Source organism: Talpa europaea (genome assembly GCF_964194135.1).
Source record: "Talpa europaea genome assembly, chromosome: 14".
Lineage (NCBI taxonomy): Eukaryota > Metazoa > Chordata > Mammalia > Eulipotyphla > Talpidae > Talpa > Talpa europaea.
Genome location: NC_140082.1, coordinates 49303689 through 49327338, shown reverse-complemented (window position 1 = coordinate 49327338; position 23650 = coordinate 49303689). Strand labels below are relative to the sequence as shown.

The 23650-nt window shown below is 42.5% G+C and overlaps 1 protein-coding gene across 1 annotated transcript in view; it reads right to left on the bottom strand.

Annotated features, from left to right (window-relative positions):
* The window catches only part of EDARADD (EDAR associated via death domain), a gene marked incomplete at both ends in the record, with an annotated part of 54694 nt that overhangs the window by 22797 nt on the left and 8247 nt on the right, over positions 1-23650 (bottom strand). Inside the window, 3 exons of the mRNA XM_084254035.1 lie at positions 8812-8870; positions 14762-14801; positions 22112-22170. Of these exons, the coding sequence (XP_084110161.1) occupies positions 8812-8870; positions 14762-14801; positions 22112-22170 (158 nt within the window). The remainder of the gene's footprint in view (positions 1-8811; positions 8871-14761; positions 14802-22111; positions 22171-23650) is intronic.

Genomic DNA, 23650 nt, shown 5'->3' with positions numbered 1-23650 from the left:
TGGGGGGCCTCCCTGGTGGTGCAAGGGGTTAAGCACCGTACTATGAAGCAATCCACAGCCTCTGCAGCATGAGTTCGATCCCCAGCCGGCCAGCAAGCAACCCACATGGCGAAGCAGACCTCTCCTGCCTTGCCTGCTGCTCCCCTCAGCAGTGTGTTTCAGTCTGTTCTGTTCCCCACTCTGTCTCTGGTGAATCCTCTTGCCCCCCCACATCTCTGGCCTGTACCCCAGTTCTTGTATGCATAAATAAATAAATCTTTAAAAAAAAAAAAGAAAAAAAATGTGTAGTAGGAATGGCAGTTTGCATTTCATTGTTTTCTCCAGCAATCAAAAACAGAACGCAGGTGGTCCTGGTTCACTAAAGCTTAGGGCTTAGCAAGATAATTTCCTCCAAAGATCCCCTGCCAAAGCATCACGGGAATACCTGATGAGTGGAGGCTATTACAAACTTAAGCTTATAGGGAGAGGGAGTGAGTGAAGGGGAAGAAAAAAAAGGGACAAGACTGAGTCAGAGAAGGATTTTGGTGTATGAGTGGTGGTTCATGTCCAGTGATAATGAGCTATAAGATGTGACTTTTCCCTTCATTGGCACAGAGAAGAGGAAGGTCACTGGGAGATCACTGTCTAGGACAAATTTAGTTCAAAAAAGTAAGATGACCCAACTTGAGGAAATTAAGTAGCAAATGGGAGAGAGAATCAACTCATTATCTGCTATGGGCAAAATTGTCTAGGGTATCAATAAACAGAAAAAAATGGTTGACAGCTTTGAAAGACCCTAGTCAAGTTCACCTGGTATTACTCACTTAATTTTAACTTTCTGGTGGCTAGTGTTTCTATTCCTCTAATGTAACAGCCTTGATCACCTTACTGTACATGGGATGGTCAACTCTACAGACTATTGGGAACGTGAATAAATGAAGGCAAACAGGCAAACAGAGGGGCGGGTAGAATGAAGGGGGACAAAGCCAAGAGAGATTAGTAACACCTAAATTCACAGCATAGAACAGGTAATTTCTATTCTAGTGACACCCCTCCCCCTAATCCCAACCCTACCCCGCCTTGCAATTCCCTCTCCCTTTTCTCAATGCCCAGAAAACTCTGTATCGAGAACCCTCTCACAGCCTGTGTGGACCAGAGCTAGGGACAGCAGGTCAACTGAACTCTCACCAGAGTTAAAAATGCCATGTGTGGGCACTAAGAAGTTTTCTGGTTTTATCTAGTAGCACTAGTTCCTCATTCTCTAAACTTCATGTTAGGAATGAAATAAAGAACTACCAAGTATTTCCTAAAACCAGAACAATCTGATTGTTTCCTTAGAGAACAAAGTAAAGTACTCACCAATCTATTAAACAGATCTTGTTGGAGCTTGAAAGGATTGTTGCATATCAAGAAGAACAAGTAGGGGCCTGCTGGGCTGACTCACACTAGATATCATCTACAGCAAGGGCTGATTGGGTCTGTTCCCTGCTGTAACAACGCATGTAATTGCTTTAGGTTTGCAGAGTCTGGCAGCCTGGCGGCTCTACCAAGGCAAAGAGGCTGCTGGATGGGACTGTGCTGATGATCTGTCTGTCCAATTCAAAGAAAAGAACAGCCCTTCTACTGGCCAACTGTGTTCCTTGTACCTGTGCTAGTCTACTAGGTTCATAACATTTTCTCCCTAGATTGAGACAAGACAAGAACCCAGAAGCAACTGGTAATATCACCTGCTACTAACTCAGAAATGTTGGGCATTAGAGATGGGAATGTGGGGGTAGCGCTGGACAAGGCCCCACGTCCCCCACTCTCTACTTATCAACTGTCTCAGGGCTCCTGTACAAAATAAGGAAATAGTGAACAACATGATTTATATTTTAGCTCTAAAGATGCCAAGTTATTGATTTGGGTGTGTAGGCCCAAAATCATTTTCTAAATTGCAGGGATTAGCAATGCCAAGCCACCCCTCTAATTTAGGATTGAGGAGACTGGAGAAGAGCCCCACCTAACATAAAAAACATGTATCCTTGGAAGAAAAGACTTCTGTTTCTTTAGTGAATAAACAAGAAACAAAAGTAGTCACATTTTCTTGTTGAATATCAATCATGAAAATAATGTGTCTTACAGTGGACTGAGAACTTCCATCTGTGGCACCATATACTTTCTGTAATTTTTTAAAAGATTTATTTATGCATACAAGAGCTGGGGTACAGGCCAGTGGTGTGAGGAGGGTGAGAGGATTCACCAGAGACAGAATGGGGAATGGAACAGGCAGATTGACTTAAATACACTGCTGAAGGGAGCAGTGGGTGAGACAGGAGAGGTCTGCTGTGCCATGTGTGTAGCTCCCTGGCTGGGGATCGAATTCGTGCTGCAGTGGCTGTGGACAGCTTCATAGTGCTGTGTCTTAACCCCTTGCTCCATCAGGGAGGCACTCTTTCTGTAATATTTTCAACATACCAGCATGCTTGAAGTTCCATAGCTCAAAAACCTACTGTGCCCCCTCTTTGTCTCCCCCTACTAACTCTGGGTAAAATACTGTAGAACTTTATTTTTGAAAGATTTAATTTCAAAGAAATCAATTAGCTGTTGATAGGCTTTTAACAGATAAAACATATTTTTTATTTGGTGGCATTTATCAGTAGGACTTGACTTTAAGCTCTTATATTCTTGCTCAGTGGAAGAACAAACTAGAAATCTGGCCTATGCAGCCTACTCTGTAAGTACAGATGTCAATGTGGACTAAGAAATATGCAGCCTTACATGGCGAGGTGACTGGTGGAAGAAGGTATTGACACTCTGCTGTTCAGTATTTAGAACAGCAAAATGACTGAAACTATCTCTAAATCTGATAGAAGGGAAACTCTTTGTAACACTATGGCATAGAACATAACAAGATATGAAATGGAATATTTTCCTAGTGTCTTAAGAGCTTTGACTGGCACCAAGCTGAGCACCATGGCATATATTTCAGTTAGGTCCCTGGTAAACTCCAAAGAACCGGCTAAGAAGGAGTCAAAAGTGGTGCCATAACCCGTGCTCCAGCTCCACCTTCAATGAACATAAGAGGAAGAGGTTCCTTTGAAGGAGCTAGTGGAAAAGTGAGAGTATGGACACTCCCCTTCAGCTGCTCATAAGGAGAAAGAAGTGGATCTCTGCCCCACCCGAGACAAGTGCTGGGGGCTTCAAAACCATGACTTGTTGGGAGTGCTTGAAAGAGCCTGGTCTCTCAATGCTCAATGGATGCCTGCTGAACTGTAGATACTCCGGGTCCAATCAGTGTGCCACAGGGAGACCGTAACTTGTGCAAAAAGTTAGTCGGAGGGTCCCTTCATGGTGGGACGGGGCAAATTTCCATGGTCAAGTGGACCAGAGTCACTTTGAAGGAACTGCTATAAGGCAAGAGGTGCATGATGTACCATTGGGAGAGATGGAAGTGGGGCTGGCTGTTGGGGGTAAATGGGAATGTTCATCTGTGGTGTTTGCCCATATCAGCTAAATGCACAGTGCATTAACTTGATGGTGAGGAGGAGGAGAACTAAGTCCAGCTACTCTTCCTTTGGGCATTAAAATTTCAGGTCAGACTTGATTTGAAGGTGAGGAAAGAAGCTTTGAACTCAATGAGAGATTTAAGTGCTGCATGCAGTTCATTTCATTTCAATGTAGCAGGTATTTGTTGAGCACCTACTGTGTGCTAAGAGACCTCTTTTGCAAAGGAGGCAATGACTGAGAGAAGTTAGGTAACTAACTCAAGGTGGCACAACTAAGTGGCAGAACTAGGTGTCTACTAGGTCTAAGAGCCCTGTAGCCTGCAGTGAGGCCAGTAGGTTCATACCTCTAAGTACCCTGAAGCACCCTGAAGCATGGAGTCTGGAGCCAGACTGCCTGGGGAGTTCAAATCTTGGCTGTACTACTCAGTAGCTGTGTCACCTTAAACAAACTGTTAAACTTTCCTGGACTTTGGTGTCTATCTGTCAAATAGGCACAATAATAGCACATCCCCCATAGGGTGATTTTGAAAATTAAATGAGTTTATACAGGTAAGTACTTGGAAGAACACTTGGTCTTAAAAATGTGAGCTATAAAATCATTAGTCTTTTGATTACATATTAACTCCTTACACAAAGTGCTTATGATACTGTGTTAAGAAAGGAAAACATTGCATTGTCTGTATAGTGTGATTACAACTATGCACAGATTGGTTACACCCATGCAAAGGGAAAAATGAGGAAATCATATATGCCTCCTCTTACTTTAATAAGAACATTATGTTCCCATTTCATTATGGGAAGGTAATTATTGAGCAGAAAGAAAATTTTTTTCACAGTTATATTTAACATTTTTAGAAGAAATGAGTGCCTATCACACCAAACACACTGTGATCTGAAGGATGAGTAAAGCATACAGCCTTATTCCCGATGTGGAGCAGAACAACGAGAACACACAGGAGAAGATATAAGTATGACCTAGACAGACAGAATGAATGATCAATCTTATTCACAAGCAAACTCATTCATAAGAGATAAGGTTAGTTGGCTGGGAAAGTTCTGGCATTCTGCTCATAGAAGAATATAAACAATTGGGGTCTGTGTTTTCTGACATGGATTAACTGCCAACACAAACACTACCAGGATGTTAGGAGGTATACAGCCATCCACCCATCCCACTTATTAAATGCCTACTGAGTCTTAGATTTCAAGATAAATGCTGCCATAATAACGCCCACTGCATGCTATACTAGGTTGAATTGTGTCCCCGTCCCCCTCAGCCCAGTCCTAACTTCAATATCTCAGAATGTGACCTTGTTTGGAAATAAGGTTGTTGGAGAAGCAATCAAGCTAAAATGAGGTCATTAGGTCCTATTCAAATAGGACTGGCGCCTTATGAAAAGGGGAAATTTGGAGATATACCCCTATTGGGAGAATGCCATGAGATGATGGAGGCAGAGAGCTCAGTGATTCTTCTAGAAGCTGAGGAATGCCAAAATTGCCTGCAAACCACTTAAACCAGGGAGAGGCAGACAACAGGTTATGCCTTACAACCCTCTCATGAAGTCAACCCTGATGACACCTTCATCTCAAACTTGTGGCCGCTAGATCTATGACACCATAAACAATTGTGGTTTGAGTCACTCAGTCTGTGGGACCTTGTTTACAGCAGCCCTAGGAAACAAATGTGCATGAAGTATGATCATTGCACCCAAAAAGGAAAAAATATCTCTGGGTCTCTGTTTTCACATCTGCAAAGTGAGAAATGGACCAAATGATATAGACAGCTTCTTCTACCTTAACAGTCCCAGAAGTCTGCCCAATCTCTCTATCAGAAATTCACATCAACCTGGTGAGGAGCAAAGGTAAAACAGCCTAGAGTCTTATCCAGAAATATATTACCCCAGCATTTCCCAATGTTTGTTCCTTGGATAACTAGGCATAAAAGATGGAGAGCTGGTTTGGGGTGTCAAAGAACCCTCTCTCATTCTACACCAGCAGCTTAGACTTTCCTCTTGTACCATGCCTCCAGGATTAGACCACCCCTTTCCAGGTTGCCTTGGTTCAACACTAGCTAAGTGGGATGTGCCTGGTGGCAAATAGGAGAATGTGTGTCAAATGATTCCCCTACCTGTGAGCACATGGTCTGGACCCGCCTCCCCACTCTGGCTGCACAGTAAGAATCCTGGGACATTTAAGAAATGTCAGTGCTTGCAGCCTGTCCCAGACCTCTTCAGTGAGAATCTCTGGAAGATGGGATCCAGGCATGGGTATTTTAGAAAAGTTCTCTAAATGATTCCAATGTGCAGTCAGGGCCCGGAACCATTGATCTAAATAGATCACAGGTGGACACTAGTAACTTTCCGTAAGAAAACCTGAATCTGCTTTCTGTGGGCCACAGATAGGTGCTTTCTGTGTTTTAAAATTCTATGCCCAAAGATTCTGGTCACTGCCTCTGGTGCCAGATGATGTGAAAAGCCACTTGAAGCCCTCTGGACCCCTACCCCTTTCCATGGCCGAAGTGCCATGCCCCTATGATGTGCAAAGTGATATGCCAGGCTTATGATTATCTAAGAATGGCCAAAAAGGGTAGGGCGACAGGAGGCTATGTCTGATGAAAGGGAAGTGGTACATTTGTGACTCAACTCACAATAACTTCAACTGTAGATTTATGATGATGTAAACTAAAATGACAAATGCATCAACCTTACTATGGAATAGGTGTATTTATCCCCTGGCCGCTTTATCCCTTCTATTTGCAGGGAGGGAGTAGGGTGTATCAGAATCATTGATGCACCTAAGTTAAATAATGTGGAGGCAGAGGAGAGTAAAAACATGGCTCATAAGGAGACAAGTTTGAGATCCAACTGTCCAATGGGTCACAAAAATAGTTTATCACTCCCGAACATTAGCAGAACCTTCAAATATCAGTAGATATAACACATAAGACAATAGAAAGGAAAAGTTAACAAAACATAAAAAGGAAGATGTCAAAAAATAAAGGCAATAAAAAATAATAGAGGGCCTCCCCTGGTGGTGCAGTTGTTTAGCGCTGGGCTGCAAAGCTGCCTGCAAAGCTGCCTGCAGCCTCTGCAGCGCCGGTTCGATCCCCGGCCGCCGGTGAAGGTCCCACATGGTGCAACAGACCTCTCCTGCCACACCCACTGCTCCCCTCAGCAGTGTATTTCATCAGTCTGCCTGTTCTGTTCCCTGCTCTGGCTCTGGTGAATTCTCTCACCCTCCCGCGCTTCTGACTATACCCAGTGCTTGTATAAATAAATAAATAAATAAACAAATAAATAAATAAATCTTTACCAAAAAAAAAAAAAATAGAAAGGCAATAAGCACTGTTTCTCAATAATCACCTTAAATAAGTCACAGAAGTGGATTTTAATTTCAAATGATAAAAATCACTAAGTGACAAATATTAAATATTCTGAAGATTATATTTTCAGCTTGTTTTTAACGTCTGAGCTATAGAAAATGGAGTGTGGACAGGTTTTGTTTGTTTTTTCTTTTTTAAACATTTCTCCCCTAGTGAGTTTTCTTTGTTCTAACTGCCAAGTTGGTTCAAAGAATTTTTCTGGATATCTAGTGGTAAGAACAAATCCTAGAGATTGTACAAAGAAATAACCAGCAGCAGTAGCTGAGTACAGCCCTATATTTTAAAGGACTATAAGACATTCTGCTTCAAAACAGAATTTTAAAAGAAATCTCAAGAAGGTTTACTGCCCCTCCCCCACCCGTTTTCAGTGGTCAAATATCTTTTTATCTTTTAGAATAATCTTCATTGGCTATAGCCAGAACTAAAACACTAAATTTAGAAAAAAACGATAAACAGTATCCTAATGTAGATTCTGTACCTAATTTGGAAAACCCCTAATAGCAAACCAAGCAAACAATAAAGCATCTTTATAACTTCAGTGGAATCTATATCATGTCACAAAATATTTCGAGGGGCAAAACTCTGCTAAAGAAATAAATAATTGTGAGAAAAAAACAATTGTACATTAGGTTTATTAAAATAGTTTAAATTTGGTCACTATTATAGTCAATCATTAGAATGAAATTCTAAGAAAAATGTGGAGTATCTGGAAGAATGAGTATGTGATTCACAATGGGTTAAATGAATACCCCCAAATGAAAATTAAAGGCAACACCAATAGCAGTTTTCAGAGGAGCTGTGTTTATAATTAAAATTGCTTGCTTTATCATCCATTTTGTAGCTTTACTTTATTACAAAAATGACTATCCCCAAATAATCATTATTAATGATTTATTACAAACAGATGTTGTAAAAGCAAGACTACACGAAACTTCAAAGTTGTCTTGTTAAAAATTAAGTTGGAGTTATGGAAGGAGCATGATGGATCCAAGGGCAAGACATGCTTCTTGAAATATTTAATGCTCTAAATATAGTTTAGCAAATGTTGAGGTATTGTGCAATTTTGCTAATGAGCTTTGAGTGAGTGAAATGAAATTAACTGAATAAGAAGTAACTGAAGCACCCAGTAATCCAAAGAAGCATCTGGAAGGATGTATCTTAAAAAAGGAACAGTGGAATGATGGGTAATTCTCAATTTGGAGGATACATTTTTGTCCTATCTAAAATTTAAAGTAACATCCTTTTATAATCAGAAAACATTAAATTTTTTTTTCTTGTTGGAAAAAAGCAATGGAAATAATGTTAAAGTTTGATTTCTGGTATCTGAAAAAAGTAAAAGTTATAAAATATCACTAACATGTTATAAAACTGCCTACTTTTGTTGTGGCTTAAAAAAAAAAAGTTCCCAAGCCTCCCTGGTGGTGCAAGGGGTTAAGATGCAACCTATGAAGGTATCCGCAGCCACTGCAGCACTGAGTTTGATCTCCGGCCAGGGAGCTACCCACATGGCGCAGTAGACCTCTTCTGTCTCACCCGCTGCTCCCCTTGGCAGTGTATTTCAGTCACACTGCCTGTTCTGTTCCCCACTCTGTCTCTGGTGAATCCTCTCACCCCTCCCCCACACCTCTGGCCTGTACCCCAGTTCTTGTATGCATAAATAAATAAATTTTTTAAAAAAAGTTCCCATCCACAGCATACTAACTACATGCAAAAGAAAGCAACATTTCTTTATAAATCACTAACATTCTGTTTGAGGCATATAGATAAATTATTTCTAAGAATGGATTAGAGTAATTAGATGTCACAGAAGTTGCATAGAAATGCTACATTGCTGGGATGCTTAAAGATCATATTTAAAAACCCTATTCTTTATTTGTAAAATCTCTATAAGATAATTCTGAAACAATTCTAGCTGGATTAGTATGTACCTAAGGGTAAATATATAATTGAAATTATTCTTACCTGATGTTGCACATCAGAATTTGTTGGGCAGGGCAAAGTAATTGGATCACACTCCTCAGCTAGGAAAAAAAAAGAAAAGGCACAAACCTTGATAAAGAAAGCACATACTCTGTGAAGGAAAGGGGTGTAAGAATGGGAGAAAAAAATAGAAACCTGAATCAGAGGAGGAGACAAAAGGAAAAGAATAAAGAACTGATCAGAGGTCCACAATATGACCCGAATAGAAATCCAACATTTGTTGAAATAATTTACACAAAGATAAGCCTCCACACCCTATAAGGTTCTGCATAAACTTTAATGTCTGCTGAAATGTATGAATTGCAAACCTCATGGACTTGATCAGTACTGAGGTTCAAATTACAGTTATAGCTGGAGATGCACTAAAGGTCAACATGGTATCCCCATAATATTAGGGGAGTTCCCAAAGAGAAAACAAATAGGCATGTCTCACCATCAGAACTATTGTTTTGCCTAAATTTCCCATGGCTATAGCGGCCATTGCCCTAGAGTACCCCATAATGGGCATGGGCACACTGGTTCAATAAATTAATGGTAAATTAAACGTGTAGCAGAGAGGAATTAACTAGACACTGGGACCCATAGCTCCCCCCATTAAAGTAATTAACAGGGCCCAATGTCAATTAAACAAGACTTTCAAAGTTCAAAATTTATTATATGAGACCTGACTAGTGAAGGGGTGATTATCTCCTTTGCTTCTCTATTTGCCATCCTAATCTGGCCTGTTCTTAAGCCTGAAAGAAAATGAATGGCGCCTCATGGTACATTACTGTAGTCTTTTTTTTTTTAATGTATTTTTTTTTTAAAGATTTTATTTATTTATTTATACAAGCACTGGGTACAGTCAGTAGCCCGGGAGGGTGAGAGAATTCACCAGAGCCAGAGCGGGGAACAGAACAGGCAGAAGGACTGAAGTACACTGCTGAGGGGAGCAGCGGGCGGCAGGAGAGGTCTGTTGCGCCATGTGGGACCCTCGCCTGGCAGCCGGGGATCGAACCCGCACTGCAGAGGCTGCGGGCAGCTTCGCAAGCCAGCGCTCAACCGCTGCACCACCGGGGAGGACCTCTTTTTTTTTTTTTTTTAAGATTTCTTTATGTATACAAGAGCTGGGGTACAGGTCAGACATGTGGGGGGTGGGTGTGTGTGTGAAAGGATTCACCAGAGACAGAGTGGGGAACAGAACAGGCAGATTGACCAAAGTACACTGCTGAGGGAAGCAGTGGGCGAGTCAGGAGAGGTCTGCTGTGCCATGTGCGTTGCTCCCTGGCAGGCTGGGGATCGAACTTGTGCTGCAGAGGCCACAGATTGCTTCAGAGTGCAGTGCTTAATCCCTTGTGCCACCAGGGAGGCCCACATTACTGCAGTCTTTAATGCAATGCTCCTACCATTAAGACCTCCATACCCAATATTATTATTATAGATGCAGATACCCAGTATCAGCATCTAGTAAATATTTTGCTATGACATATTTGGCTAATATATTCTATCACTAATATATTCTATCACACTCATCACTATTTCAACAGCCTCTTAATCACAGTGTGCTTTCATGAATAAAGGGACACCAGACACCATATCTCGTGACCAGGCTACCATGGGGGACCTAACACCCTTGTCATAGCACATTGTCTTTGCAGGCAAGATCTTTACTGCATCCAGTTTTTTTTTTTTTTTTTTATTTTTATTTATTTATTTATTTTTTAGAGGCATGTTTTATTTTATTTATTTATTTGTTTGTTTGTTTTGTTTATACATGCACTGGGTACAGTCAGAAGCGCGGGAGGGTGAGAGAATTCACCAGAGCCAGAGCGGGGAGCAGAGCAGGCAGAAGGACTGAAGTACACTGCTGAGGGGAGCAGCGGGCGGCAGGAGAGGTCTGCGCACCATGTGGGACCCTCCTCTGGCGGCCGGGGAGCAGCCGGGAATCAAACCGGTGCTGCAGAGGCTGCGCACAGCTTCGCAACCCAGCGCTCAACCGCTGCGCCACCGGGGAGGCCCTGCATCCAGTTTTTTTCCATGTGACATTACACAGATGACATGCTGATCTGAGGACATTCATTTGACACACTCAGCCTAGTCACACCCGTGGTCTCAAATGAGCTCAGAGGAAAGGGACATCCAGTGCCCCACACAGAGTCCAAGGTCCTGCCACCTTGTTTAAATTTCTAAAAATTGTTTGATGACCCAAAGGCCTTTCCATCCCTCACACTGGCAATAAATAGCTATTGACCTCCTGGCACCTACAGTGCAGATATAAGCCTTATAGCCCTTAGGCTTCTGGAGGCAACAAATTCCTCCTCATTTATACATTTTACTTAATCTTACTGATGGTATTATTTGCAAACTGGCACATCATAAATTAGGGCTCCTCCAATAAAAGCTTACACCAGGCATTTCCTTAGTAATGGAAGCAGGTGAAGGTTAGTCTCAGACAGGTGCAATTCAACATTGCACTCTAACATGAAAATTGATAGAAATAGTATGTTATGAAAGAAATGTTCACCTACGTTTTTGAAGTTAAAAAGTCTCAATAGAGAATCATTTAATTCAGCATTCAAAAGTTAAGACTGCAAGAGAAAGTGATTCATCTACTTATTTTTTACGTTCATTCATCTATTATGTGCTGGCTTGCTAGATTTTTTTCAAATAAGAGGCTATCTTCATTGCCCCTCACGTAACTGTGAATGGAATGAAGGACTTCCCCCCTTAATAATATCATCTGAGAAATTAAGCTAAAGACCTGTTTTTTTTTTTTTTTTTTTTTTTTTACTAAAGTTCTTTTTTAAGCCAAAGCAGTAGAGGTCCTAGATTTATGTTTCTCCAGGCCTTCCTGCATGTTATTCACTTGGGCTGCTTGTTAACAATACAAATTTCTCACTCCCATTCCAGACTCAGAAATATGGACTGTCAGAGACTCCGGAAATCTGGCATCTAACAAGCAGTCCACAGAATTATGAATAACACCAAAACATGATTCCTCACCACAAAAAGTAAGTCATACTAATTCTCAGAGTGGCTAGTATCATAAACCAATAAACCAATGTTACTTCAATAATTTTTTTAGTTTAGTTTAAAATTTTTAGTTAAGAAATTTAAAATTTTTAAAAATTTATGCATATTACAACCATATGGAAATTGCTCAAGCTAATTATAAATGATTCCTCTATTAAATAAAGTAGCCCCCTATCCAAATTCACATAAATGTCAGACCCAATTTGTATTTAATATAGTTAATTTCATCTACTTTAAAATCTACTAGTCTTTTCACTAATTCATACAGGTTCTTTCCCTAAAATCAAATGAGAAAATTATCATAAATGTTTAATGGTGATACTGGCCCCATTATGGTTAAATTTTAAAAAAAATACTAGCAGATGTTAAATTGTTACATTATTGAACACAAATGTTAGGAGTAGGTTTTAAACATCTGGACATGTTTCATTACATATAGGATGCTGTATTTCTTTGGAGATAAGAAATTATGGGTTTAATAATACTATTTCCCATGTATAGGAACAGAGAAAAGATCTAGATTATGGCTTTCATGTAAAATTACTTGTAATTACACGTGTTACTTGTAAACTCATCACCATCTTAATTTGAATTTTGTAAAACTCAAACTCTAGGAGAAACCCAATAGGACAGTTACTGTAGTTATCAGGTTGCTGAGCAACAATCATTTTCTTTCAAAACAGGAAATCACGTTTAAGAGTGCAAAAAAACTTTAGGCTGAACCATGACATTGCATTGACAGTGTCACCGTCTCTCTTTGTCTAAAAGTTCCACTTTTGTCAGTCTGCTATGAAAGCTTTTGACAATACTGGGCATTGATTTTTTCATGATTCTTTTGCAAGACTCCCTTTCACCTGTCTGATGCTCACATGTGCCGGGCACCATTCTAGGTGCCTACTAGAATTCTTTCACCACGTGGGCTCCCTACGCTGCAGACAGGAGACTGAGAGCTGGGATGTGAAGTCATCGCTAAGGCCACTCAGTCAGCAGTGGGGCACAATTTGGTTCTCTCTTCTGCAGGGTTCACTGGTAAGCAAACCAAATCCTCAAAGCTTCTTGGACAAACTCTCAATGTGAGATCTGTGTCCCAACCACTCATGTCCAAATTAAAATGCTGGTTTCTGGTCCAGACCTCAGACCCACCACATCATGACTTCAGGGCAGCAGGGCCCAGAATCTGCATTTCAAACACTGGCCAAAGATTCTTTACTTCACACTGGCTTCTAAGGATCACCACCCAAGACTGCCTCTCATCTGCTTCTGGATGCCAACCTTACACCTCCCTTTTTCTAGCTGCACTAGAGAAGTATAGATTAGGGGAATTTACAACCCTTAGAAGTCATTCATGGAGAGGGTGAGAAAAGTGAGCTTGCCAGAAGCATCCCCCTAGTACAGCCAGGATTTAGGCTCAAACCTGGCTTTCTCTCTTCCCTACACCACGGCCACTCCCAGGACATGCACAGGAGACAAGAAGAATGAAACTCTACTGGTTTAATTTCAGGGAGCAGGGAGAATCTGGTGAGTCTTCTGGTGAATCAGGGAGTGGAGAGGAAGGGAGACTTGGCAGAACCTCAGATTCAACCATAGTTTGGCTGTAAGGGGAGCCCACAACCCTCCAATTTGGTGACCCTATGACACCCATCACCACGAAGACAACTGGGGAAACCCACATTTGAGTGTACTGGGAAGTTCTATCTCACCAGGAAGCAGAGGCCTCTCCCATCTCTGAGGCTGGTCTGATCTGATTGTCCCCACCCCCGCCTCACCCCACTCCTCCTCTCTGGGTTGTCTACAGAGCACAGAGGTGGCAGCCAGCAGCTCAGCCTCCATCATAAATAGCGTTGCAGATTTCTCTGGGAAATGAGAAAGGCTAATTTAAGCCTAGCCTCTTTTAGGGTCTGCGTTATGCTTAAAACATTAGTCTGTGTAAAAAGACATCTTTTTGTTGTTGTGTGTTTGTTTTGCTTTGGGACATTACAAGCACACCTTGCCCCTTTGTCTAGTAACAGAAACCTCTTTCCTATGGTTTGGGTGGAACTGACCTCATACCCACCCCAACTCAACCTCAACCTGGCCAAAATCCCCCATACTCCCTCAAAAAAACAAATGATCAAATTGCTTAGATCCTGGGCCTCCCTGGTTGCACAAAGGGTTAAGACACAACCTATGAAGCTATCCACAGCCTCTGCAGCACAAGTTTGACCCCAGCCAGGGAGCAACCCACATGGCCCAGCAGACCTTTCCTGACTTGCCCGCTGCTCCCCTCAGCAGTGTATTTCAGTCAGTCTGCCTGTTCTGTTCTCCGCTCTGTCTCTGGTGAATCCTCTCATCCTCCACACCTCTGGCTTGTACCCCAGTTCTTGTATGCATAAATAAATAAATCTTTTTTTAAAAAAATTGCTCAAATCCCAATTGTCTCTAAAACTGTGCTATGGGCCCTGAGGAAAGGCCCTGTCCTCTAGCATTTTGAGTGGCACCAAGTAAAGCCGGAGGTCTTGGTGATCATCTTTCCCATGGTGTGGGGGGAGCCTGACTGGAAAAGAGTCAACATAGAGAGGCTGAGCCTGGAGCGTCATTTTATATAATACTGGTCTAGCACTCTAGACCAGTAAGTCGCTCCCCCTTTGGGAAATTGATTTGAGTTAGGTGTCTTTCACTTGCAACCCAGACTCCTGGCTATCTTCATTTGATAAATGATAAAAAAAAAAAAACACCAGGAATTTAATGCATCATTTGTTGTAAAACAATTTATAGATTGTAATAATACTCATGGCATGAGATAACCATTGAGAAGCCATGCCCTAATGATCAGTACATTTCTGCTTTACAACTTTAAATAAGGAAAAATTACTCTGACTAGTGCTTTGTTCAAGATATTAAAATAATCACAAGCTCAAGTAGACATATTAACTGTACATACCTTTAGGGAGTCCCGTATCTTGAATGGGATATTTGTCTGACTGTAGAAACCAACAAAAGATGACAGTTATTTTAAAAACATGATAGTTAATTATAAGATCAAAGTAAAAAGAAAGCATTGTTTTGGGAAAGTCGTGATTTTAATTTAAAACCTTGTGTTTCACCTTGGACTTTTCAATAGACCTGACTCAGGGTTTGTTTTTATTCTCAATTTATAGATATGAAATCAAGGTTGACAAGAAGTTAATGTTGGAACAAGAATAAGCCTCCCTAATTTCCTCAACTCTGACCACTGAACCACATTTCCTCTTTTCTGCAGTGTTATTCTCCCTCTCTATTTCCTGCAGTTCAAACTTGAGGAGTGTTTGTTTCATGAGTTATGAGGATAAACACATTTCTTCTTACCATTTCTGTGATATTCATCTGGGTCAACAAGCATATGTTCTGGACTCTACTCACTACTTAGAACTCTGTCCTGGTTTGACTAGGACAGGACAGGAAAGGTTAACTATCTATTGATTGTACAAAGATATTCTGATTGTTTCTTGTTTACATACAACTCTGCACAGCTCAATGCGTTCACTGATGACAGTGCTATTAGAGGGATTCCAAGACAGCAAAAGCTCTTACACACTTACTTCTTTGTTGCTATCTACAAACATGCAGGTTATCTAATATTCTGGAAACCTTTCCTCCAGGTTAAAAAATTGCTAGACCAGAAATGTAGTTAAATAATGTAGTCATTCTCTGAAGAGTTACATAGGATATTGAGAGTGTGCCCAGTTTCTCTGTCCTGTCCCCCCACTTCTGCTTAGTTCCCACTCCCCATTGTATGTGGGCCTTTGGTCCACTCCTCTACATCCTGAAGAAAGCTGCACCTTCCTACTGCCCCCCTTTAGGTCTTAGGCATGTCCTCCTCTGACAGAGGAGAAAAAGAAACAAATGTGGAAGCAAAGATTTTGTTTAAAATGTCTTTCCTTGGAGTTTCATTGTAGCTGGGATGTAAAGTTTCGGAAACTCTAGAATGCTCCAAGCCCTTCTACAAAAGAAATCAATTATCAGTCAGACAGAAATTAAAAGTCAAATAGTTTTTCTCCAAGCTAAACCTTTCTTGACAGTCTCTCCAAAACATTGAAAGCATACCTACACTAATATACTTACCAGGCTCTTTTTAAAGTACTTGTGTATTTCCTCAGCTAGCCTCTTGAGGATTTTGAGAGAAGAGACAATGACTCTTTGCATCTCTAGATTCTGATGCAGTATTAATTAAACATCTACCAAAATTCTGCATGGGTGAACAAACAGTGGAGCAAGCACAGGTTCCTGGAGAGGAACTAAGCCTACAGGAGGCTGAGAGGAAAAGGCATAGTAATTGAAGGTGGTGGTGACAGAGGTGCAAGGCCAGGTGGCTGAAGTGTGGCAGGTGTAGACCAGTTGGCCTGAAGCAAAGCTGCATGTGGGTGGTGGAAGGAGGAAGACAGGGCTGACTATGAAATGATGGGGTCAGTTTATATGGAAACTCTGGAAGTGAGGCAAAGGGACTTAGGTGAGGTGTCATTCTCGGATTGCAGGAAGCTTGGCTCATTCAACATGTATCTGGGCCATCTATTGCTGTTTGTCTTGTGCCCAGCTCTGCATATGAGAAGATGGTCACCACAGTCTTGCAGAAAGTCAGGCAAGCAAACAAACAAGCACTGTCTGATAAAAAGTAGGGACTGGACTATGGAAAAGGGAGCACCTGAAGCTCCCAAGACAAGGCAAAGAAGGCTTCATAGATCAGAGGATGCTTGACCTTGGGTAGGAGGACGTGTGGGAGCTCATTCACAAAGGAGACAGGGAGATTTTCCTTGTAAGAGGGATGAGAGCTAACAGTATCTTAAGAAGGTAAGAGTGCATGGGATATTTGAGGAAAAGCAAATAGATACCCACACCTGGCTCATTGGGGGACTATGAAAGAAGGTCTTCATAGAGGGCTTCACCTGCCATATCAAGGAGTACAGGTTTCCCCTGCTATCCAGAAGTAAAGCGCTCCTATGAAGGCTTTTTGTAAGCCGAAATAGCATAAAGTAAAGAAACACTTATGATTCACTTATATGGAAAAGTGCTCACAGACCTAAAATCATACCAAATAACAGAGAACCTAAAATAATACTAGCATACAGTAAAAGCAGGAATAATAGGATAAATGCAGAGCCTGCAAAAAGTAGTTCTCAGGGAAAGAGCATGGCGGTGGCGCGCTTTGCTTGAGGTGCATGCTGCTCTGGAATGCCTACTGCAAACAATTTAAAAAAAAAAAGGCTTATTGCTGTTTCAGATTTTTCCCTTTTGCTAGAAAAATGAAAATTATCTTTGAAATTTTTTTTCAGCTACTGAAAACAGAGACTAATGTAGGTCTTTCACAAAAGCAAAGAGGAGTAATGTGAACTTTAAAAAGCAGGGGTCACTTGTATATAGTTAATCCTGGAAGCAGCAACAATATTATGAGTTGAACTGTGTTTCCCTTGAAAGATATGTTGAAGCCATAACCCCCAGTGCCTCAAAATGAGACCTCATTTGGAAATAGGGTCTTTACGAAGTGGATCAAGATGTGGCATATATACACAATGGAATACTACTCAGCAAATCAAAAAAGGCAAACTCATGTCATTTGCAGCAAAATGGATGGAACTGGAAGGAATTATGCTCAGTGAAATAATCCAGAAAGAGAAAGATAAATACCAGATGGTGACACTTACATGTGGAGTATAGAGAAACCAAACAAAGGGTCAAAGACAAACTTTAGGGCCAACTCTTAAAAGGTGAGCATATATCTGAGGCATCCAGAGAGGGAGAGGAGAGAGAAAGGGATGTGTACAGGGACAGGGGAGAGCACAATGGACTATGGTGGAGGACTATGGGAGCTTTGGTGGGGGGAAGGCTACTGCAACTACACCTGAGGGGGGAACCCTATACTGTCAAAACACTAACAAGGAAGTAAAACAGGTGCACAGGTGAATTGGTGGTGGAAATTCTATAGGGACTACACCTGAGAAATGAAAGCAAACACTGTAAAAAATTGAACAATGATGTAAAATATATATAAATAAATAAATTACTTTTAAAAAAGGAATAGGATACTTAGTTAAGATGAGGCCATCTAGAGTAGAGGAGGACCCTAGACCAATATGACTCTCCTTAGAGGAAATACCAAGACACACACACAGAGGGAAAGGATAAGCATGTGGCAATGCAGGGAGACAATGGAGTGATGCAGGTACAGGCCAAGGAACAGCAAGGATTGCTGACAACCACCAAAAGGTAGAAAAGACAAGAAAATGTTCTTCCCTACAGGTTTCACGGGAAGCATGGCCCAGCAGACACTTGGTCTTCAGATTTCTAATCTCCAGAAATGTGAGTATGTTTCTGTCGTTTAAGTCACCAAGTAGGTGGGACTTTGTTACAGTAGCTCTAGCAAACTGATCCAGGGAAGGTGTGGGGAAATCCCCCAACTAGAGAAATGATTAGAGACCCAAGGGGAGAGGAAGAAATGATCCACAAGAAGGAGACCTGGTGTCAGGGAAGTGAGTGGGAAACCAAGAGAATCACAGGTGGGGCAGTGGGCAGGGAAAGGAGAGAGTGAACTTCTTAGAAACCAAAGACTTTAGAGGGAAGAATAGGAAATGATCACAGCGGCCTCCTGCATTGTCTGTATGAGAATTCAGAGACAGGGGACTTTTTCAAATTAACTTTCGTGCATCAAAGCTTGAACCCTACACTGTCCATACTAATCAAACTGTGCAGTGGAAACTAAAGGTCACAGAACAAACACCTCAAGTTTTCAAGATCTACTCCTACACTAATACACTTACCAGGCTCTTTTGAAGTGCTTGTCTACTTCCTCAGTTACGCACTTGAGATTTAAAGACAAAGCTCAAGACGAAAGGCTTACAGACACTGAAATGTATTGTTAAGTGTATTTTATGTCAGGCTAAGCTAAATTAGTTAATCAGAATGCTTCATGACTCAATAGATCATATCCTCAAAACACTGAAAAAGCTATGTGTCTCACACTCTATGCATAGGAACACATGTAATGGTGTTAAAGGCATTTATTTGATCTTATATAAGAGGCAATATGTGTAGTAGAACAGAGCTCCTCTTCAGTTGACCTCCATTTTCTCATCTGTACAATGGGGGTAAAAATATCTGTCCCACTAACTCACAGGTTATCTGGAAGATGAAAAAATGTATGTGATATCTCTGGTAAAGCTTAAAGCAGCAGCTGTGCCTCCATGGCTGCAGTGGGGGTGGAGTGGGCAGGGACTTAGCCAGCAGCTGAGTTTGAATCCCATCTAGGCTGTTTCCAAGTGGGATAACTTATCTCATCCCCTGTGACTCATTTATTCATCTGTCAAATGGGCAGCACCTACCTTACAGGCTTGTCATAGGGATTAAAGGTGATAGTGGAGATAAATCAAATAATCTGTGCCCTGCTGGCATGTAAGCAGTGTTAGGGTATTGTAAGCTAGTCCTAGTTTTCCCCTCCAATTTCACAGATATTTTGAAGATATTTTGAAGATGGGGAAATCAGAAATAGATAGTATCAAAAACAGACAATAAAGATCTTACATGATCTATGAAAATCACTTCTGGTGTGTATATAACAAGAACATTCTAATACTATTTTCAGCCTAGAGAAACCCAAAGTTTATTATGTCATAGAGAATACCATGGTGTAGGGTAAAGAAAATGTCAGGCTTTTCTGCCCTTTCGCCCTCAGGATAGATGATGGATCCTTGTCCTGAATGCATGCCTGATGGCGGGCACCTGGAATAGGGTGTGGGCATAGGTAGATGGGATTCAGCTGAGTTAAGACTGCTTTTAAGGGCGGTGTCACGGGGGGACACCAGCAGCCCCAGCCAGCAGCAGCAGTAGCAGCAGCAGCAGTAGAACCTGAAAGAGAAGCCAAAGCAGAAGCAGAGAACGCCAGAGAGCCCAGATAGAGTGAAGACTTGCTGGGGGCTGGGAGGCCTGCCAGCCTCCCAGCCCCCCAGCCAGCACCCTTGCCTGCCATATGCCTGGTGGACCCCAATAAAAGACCTGCAAAAAACCCATTGAGGACTCTGACTCTTCCTTTACCCGGTCTGCATGGGATCAGGAAACCTGCACTGTGTCCTTTCCAGCCTCTACACATGGTGAAAAAAATTTATCTCGGGAAAATATCATTTTGGGATTTCTGATCTTCATGTAATTACTGAGCAATGAGAATGTGAAATAATAACAAAAGAGAAACAAACAAAAATAAGAGTCATCCTGTAGGGTAAGGAAAAATGTCAGGCTTTTCTGCCCTCCCGCCATCAGGATAGATGATGGATCCTTGCGGTCCTGAATGCATGCCTGATGGCGGGCACCTGGAGTAGGGTGTGGGCAGAGGTAGATGGGATTCACCTGGGCTAAGACTGTGCTTTTAAGGGCGGCGTCACAGGGACACCAGTACAAGCCGAAAAAGAAGACAAGTACTAACAGAAGCCGAGAGAGAAGCAAGAGAAGCAGAAACCAAGAGAAGGCCGGAGAGCCCATAGTGAAGACCTGCTGAGGGCTGGGAGGCCTGCCAGCCTCCCAGCCTCCCAGCCCCCCAGCGCCCCTGCCTGCCGTGTACCTGGTAATCCTAATAAAAGCCTGCAAAACCACTGAGGCCTCTGACTCCTCCTTTACCTGGTCTGCTGGATCATAGAAAACCTGCACTGTGTCCTTTCCTGACCCTACAATTGGCATAAGTCGGCAAGATGTTCCGTGCAGATGGGTATGGAGCCCTCCAAAGACCTGGAGGGACTAAGGAGTAACAGACTGTGTTTGGCTGTGACAACACTGGAGGCGTTATGGTGGCACAGGAGAGGGACAAGGTCCGGTGCTGCAGGACGAGACCTCTCATGAAGGAGACACCCGAGAGGACCAGCCAACGACCCCTGAGGCAGCAGGAATCATTGGCGAAGAGAGAACCACGATTCGGAGCTCGCCAGTGTGATGCAGGGAGAGGCCAACAGATTTGGACTGATGGACTTGGACTGACAATCCCGCCAGAAGGCAGAGGACCTTGGCAGGTTATGCTCTTTTGGGAATCTGGGGGTGGCCAGTGGGATGGCCAAAAGCAGCCTGTGTATGCCCAGCATCCAGGCGGAGGAGAAAAGCCAGCTGAGAAGGCAAAAGCTGGTACTAATGCTAAGTTTGAGAAGCCCTGAGTGGCTGTTAAGCAGCCTGAGTATGCTGAAGACCAGTGAGTCTCTTAAAATCACCTGTGGGTGATGCCCTGCTCATTCTTGGGTGAGGGTGAGGAGCTGAGGAACCCGTCCTTGGGGGACAGGTGGGGAACGTGGCTTGGGGTGGAGCCCAAGCTGAATGTAGAGTTTGGATCCCCGACCCATGTGCTTGTGCAGTGGGTTGGCCTGAGTGCAGGGGTCTGCGAGTTGCATTGGTGGCTATGAAGGCCGAGTGTTGGAGCGACTGCAGACAGAAACCCTGAGGGTTGGCGATTACCCCCAACAGAATAGAATCGCCAATCCCAGAGTGAGTGCGTCCTGGGGGTGGATGCGGTGTGTGGCTTGTAGCCGAGACTACAGCCAGAGAAGGCCAGGAAGCCTGACGGCTCCTGGTGTGATATAATAGATGCCGTGAGTGGTTCCCCTCCCTCGTATGAGCAGTGCCTTCGGCAGCAGATTTGGTGGCTCATCTGCTGGTACCAATAATTGTCTTTTGCCACTAGGTTGGTGCCCTGCTTGGACTTATTTGTGTTCTGTTGTATTTTGTTGTTATATTGTGATGTATTTGCTTTTGTGGGCCATGGCTGCATTGTTTATGTTTGCTAAGAAAATTGTATATATGTAGATTGTATGGCAGAAAACCCTGAGGGGGTGGACTGTAGGGTAAGAAAAAATGTCAGGCTTTTCTGCCCTCCTGCCATCAGGATATATGATGGATCCTTGTGGTCTTGAATGCATGCCTGATGGCGGGCACCTGGAGTAGGGTGTGGGCATAGGTAGATGGGATTCACCTGGGCTGAGACTGTGCTTTTAAGGGTGGTATCATGGGGACGCCAGTAGAAGCCGAAAAAGAAGCCAAGTACAAACAGAAGCCAAGAGAGAAGCAAGAGAAGCAAGAGATGCAGAAACCGAGAGAAGGCCGGAGAGCCCAGAGTGAAGACCTGCTGGGCCTCCCAGCCCCCTGCCTGCCGAGTACCTGGTAATCCCAATAAAAACCTGCAAAACCACTGAGGACTCTGACTCCTCCTTTACCCTGTCTGCAGGATCATAGAAAACCTGCACTGTGTCCATTCCTGACCATACACATCCCCATGAAGGTCAAACTTGAAACCTACCATGTTGAAGGATAAAGTGCTAGGGTCTGTGTCTTCCACAGGCTCCTTGGCCACATGATCTGTAAAAATAAAAACAAAGGGAAAGTTGTGTTTGTTTGTTTGTTTGTTTGTTTTTAAATTTAAAAGTACAAATGTGTCCTTTGATAATTGTCTCCATATCGATACAAGCTACCTAGTCAGGTTGGAGGAAAACTTACTTTTAATCATTACTGGAGACAAAATAAGGAGTGTGGATTCAAATTGCATCAAAAAGAGATGAAGACAAACTTTATTTTTAAAAACCACTAGATTTTGGAACAGTTTACTTATAAACAGCCACAAATACTCAGTCACAAATAGCTACCAAGTTATGCAGACATATTAATGACTTTTGCATATTGTTTTTGATTATAACTTTGAGCAGCAATGATTTAAATCTGATTTCTCCTTCTTTACTTCCTTCCTAATCATCTGCAATTCATGTGAATTTACACCTGAAAAGATTAAGCTTCTAGATGTCACTTTTTTTTTAAAGATTTATTTATTTATGCATACAAGAACTTGGGTACAGGCCAGAGTTGAGGGGGAATGAGAGGATTAACCAGAGACAGAGTGGAGAACAGAACAGGTGTAGTAACTAAAACACACTGCTGAGGTGAGCAGTGGGAAAGACAAAAGTCTGCTGTGCCATATGGGTTACTGGCAGTGGCTGCGATAGCTTCATAGTGCTGGGACTTAACCCCTTGTGTCACCAGAGAGGCCCTAGATGTCATTCTTGTATTCAATTAATAAAGTCAAAAATACTTCACAGTGATTTTGAGTTCTCCATATTGTTTATGTTTCTGCACTCGCTGCATTATGGAATTTAATGAAGAAATTTAGAAAAAAGGTGTTGACCTCAGTCAGAGCCATCACTAACTCTTATGACTTTGCACAAATTAGAAAAATACTGCCCCTTACAAAACACTCTCCAGCACACTTTATAAGACATTTTTTCTTACTAATTAAGCAAACTGCCTTAATAAATAACCAAGATTGAGTGCACAACCTGTAAAACCCTAAGTGGTAGCCTTGGGGCAGCCAAGATTCAACTTGCATTATTCACCCCAAATCCTCAGTAAGCACTGTAGGGTAAATGAGGATTGCTCAGGCTTTTGCACCGTTGGCCTCCGTGACTATCACCTGTGGCCTTGAATGCAGGAGGCATTTGGGAATGTGGGCTCGGGTATGCATGCCTGATGGTGAACACCTGAGTATGGTGTGGGCATGCATAGGTAGGCACACCTGAGCTATGAGACTGAGCATGTAAGTGTGGCAGAAGATGGTCTGGCAAAGAGTGGCAGAGAGACCACAGGAGATTGCTGGAGAGCCCAGAGGCCTATCAGCCTCTCCGTCCCCAGCTTCCCTTGCCTATCCTGCACGTGGCTGCCTCACAAGTGTTGTAGAAAGATCATTAAAAACCTGAAAAAGCCACTGAGGGCTCTGGGACTCTGCCCGCTCTGCCCTCCTGCCTGCCTGCACTACAAGCACATACCATGGACCACATACTAGGTCCTGGGA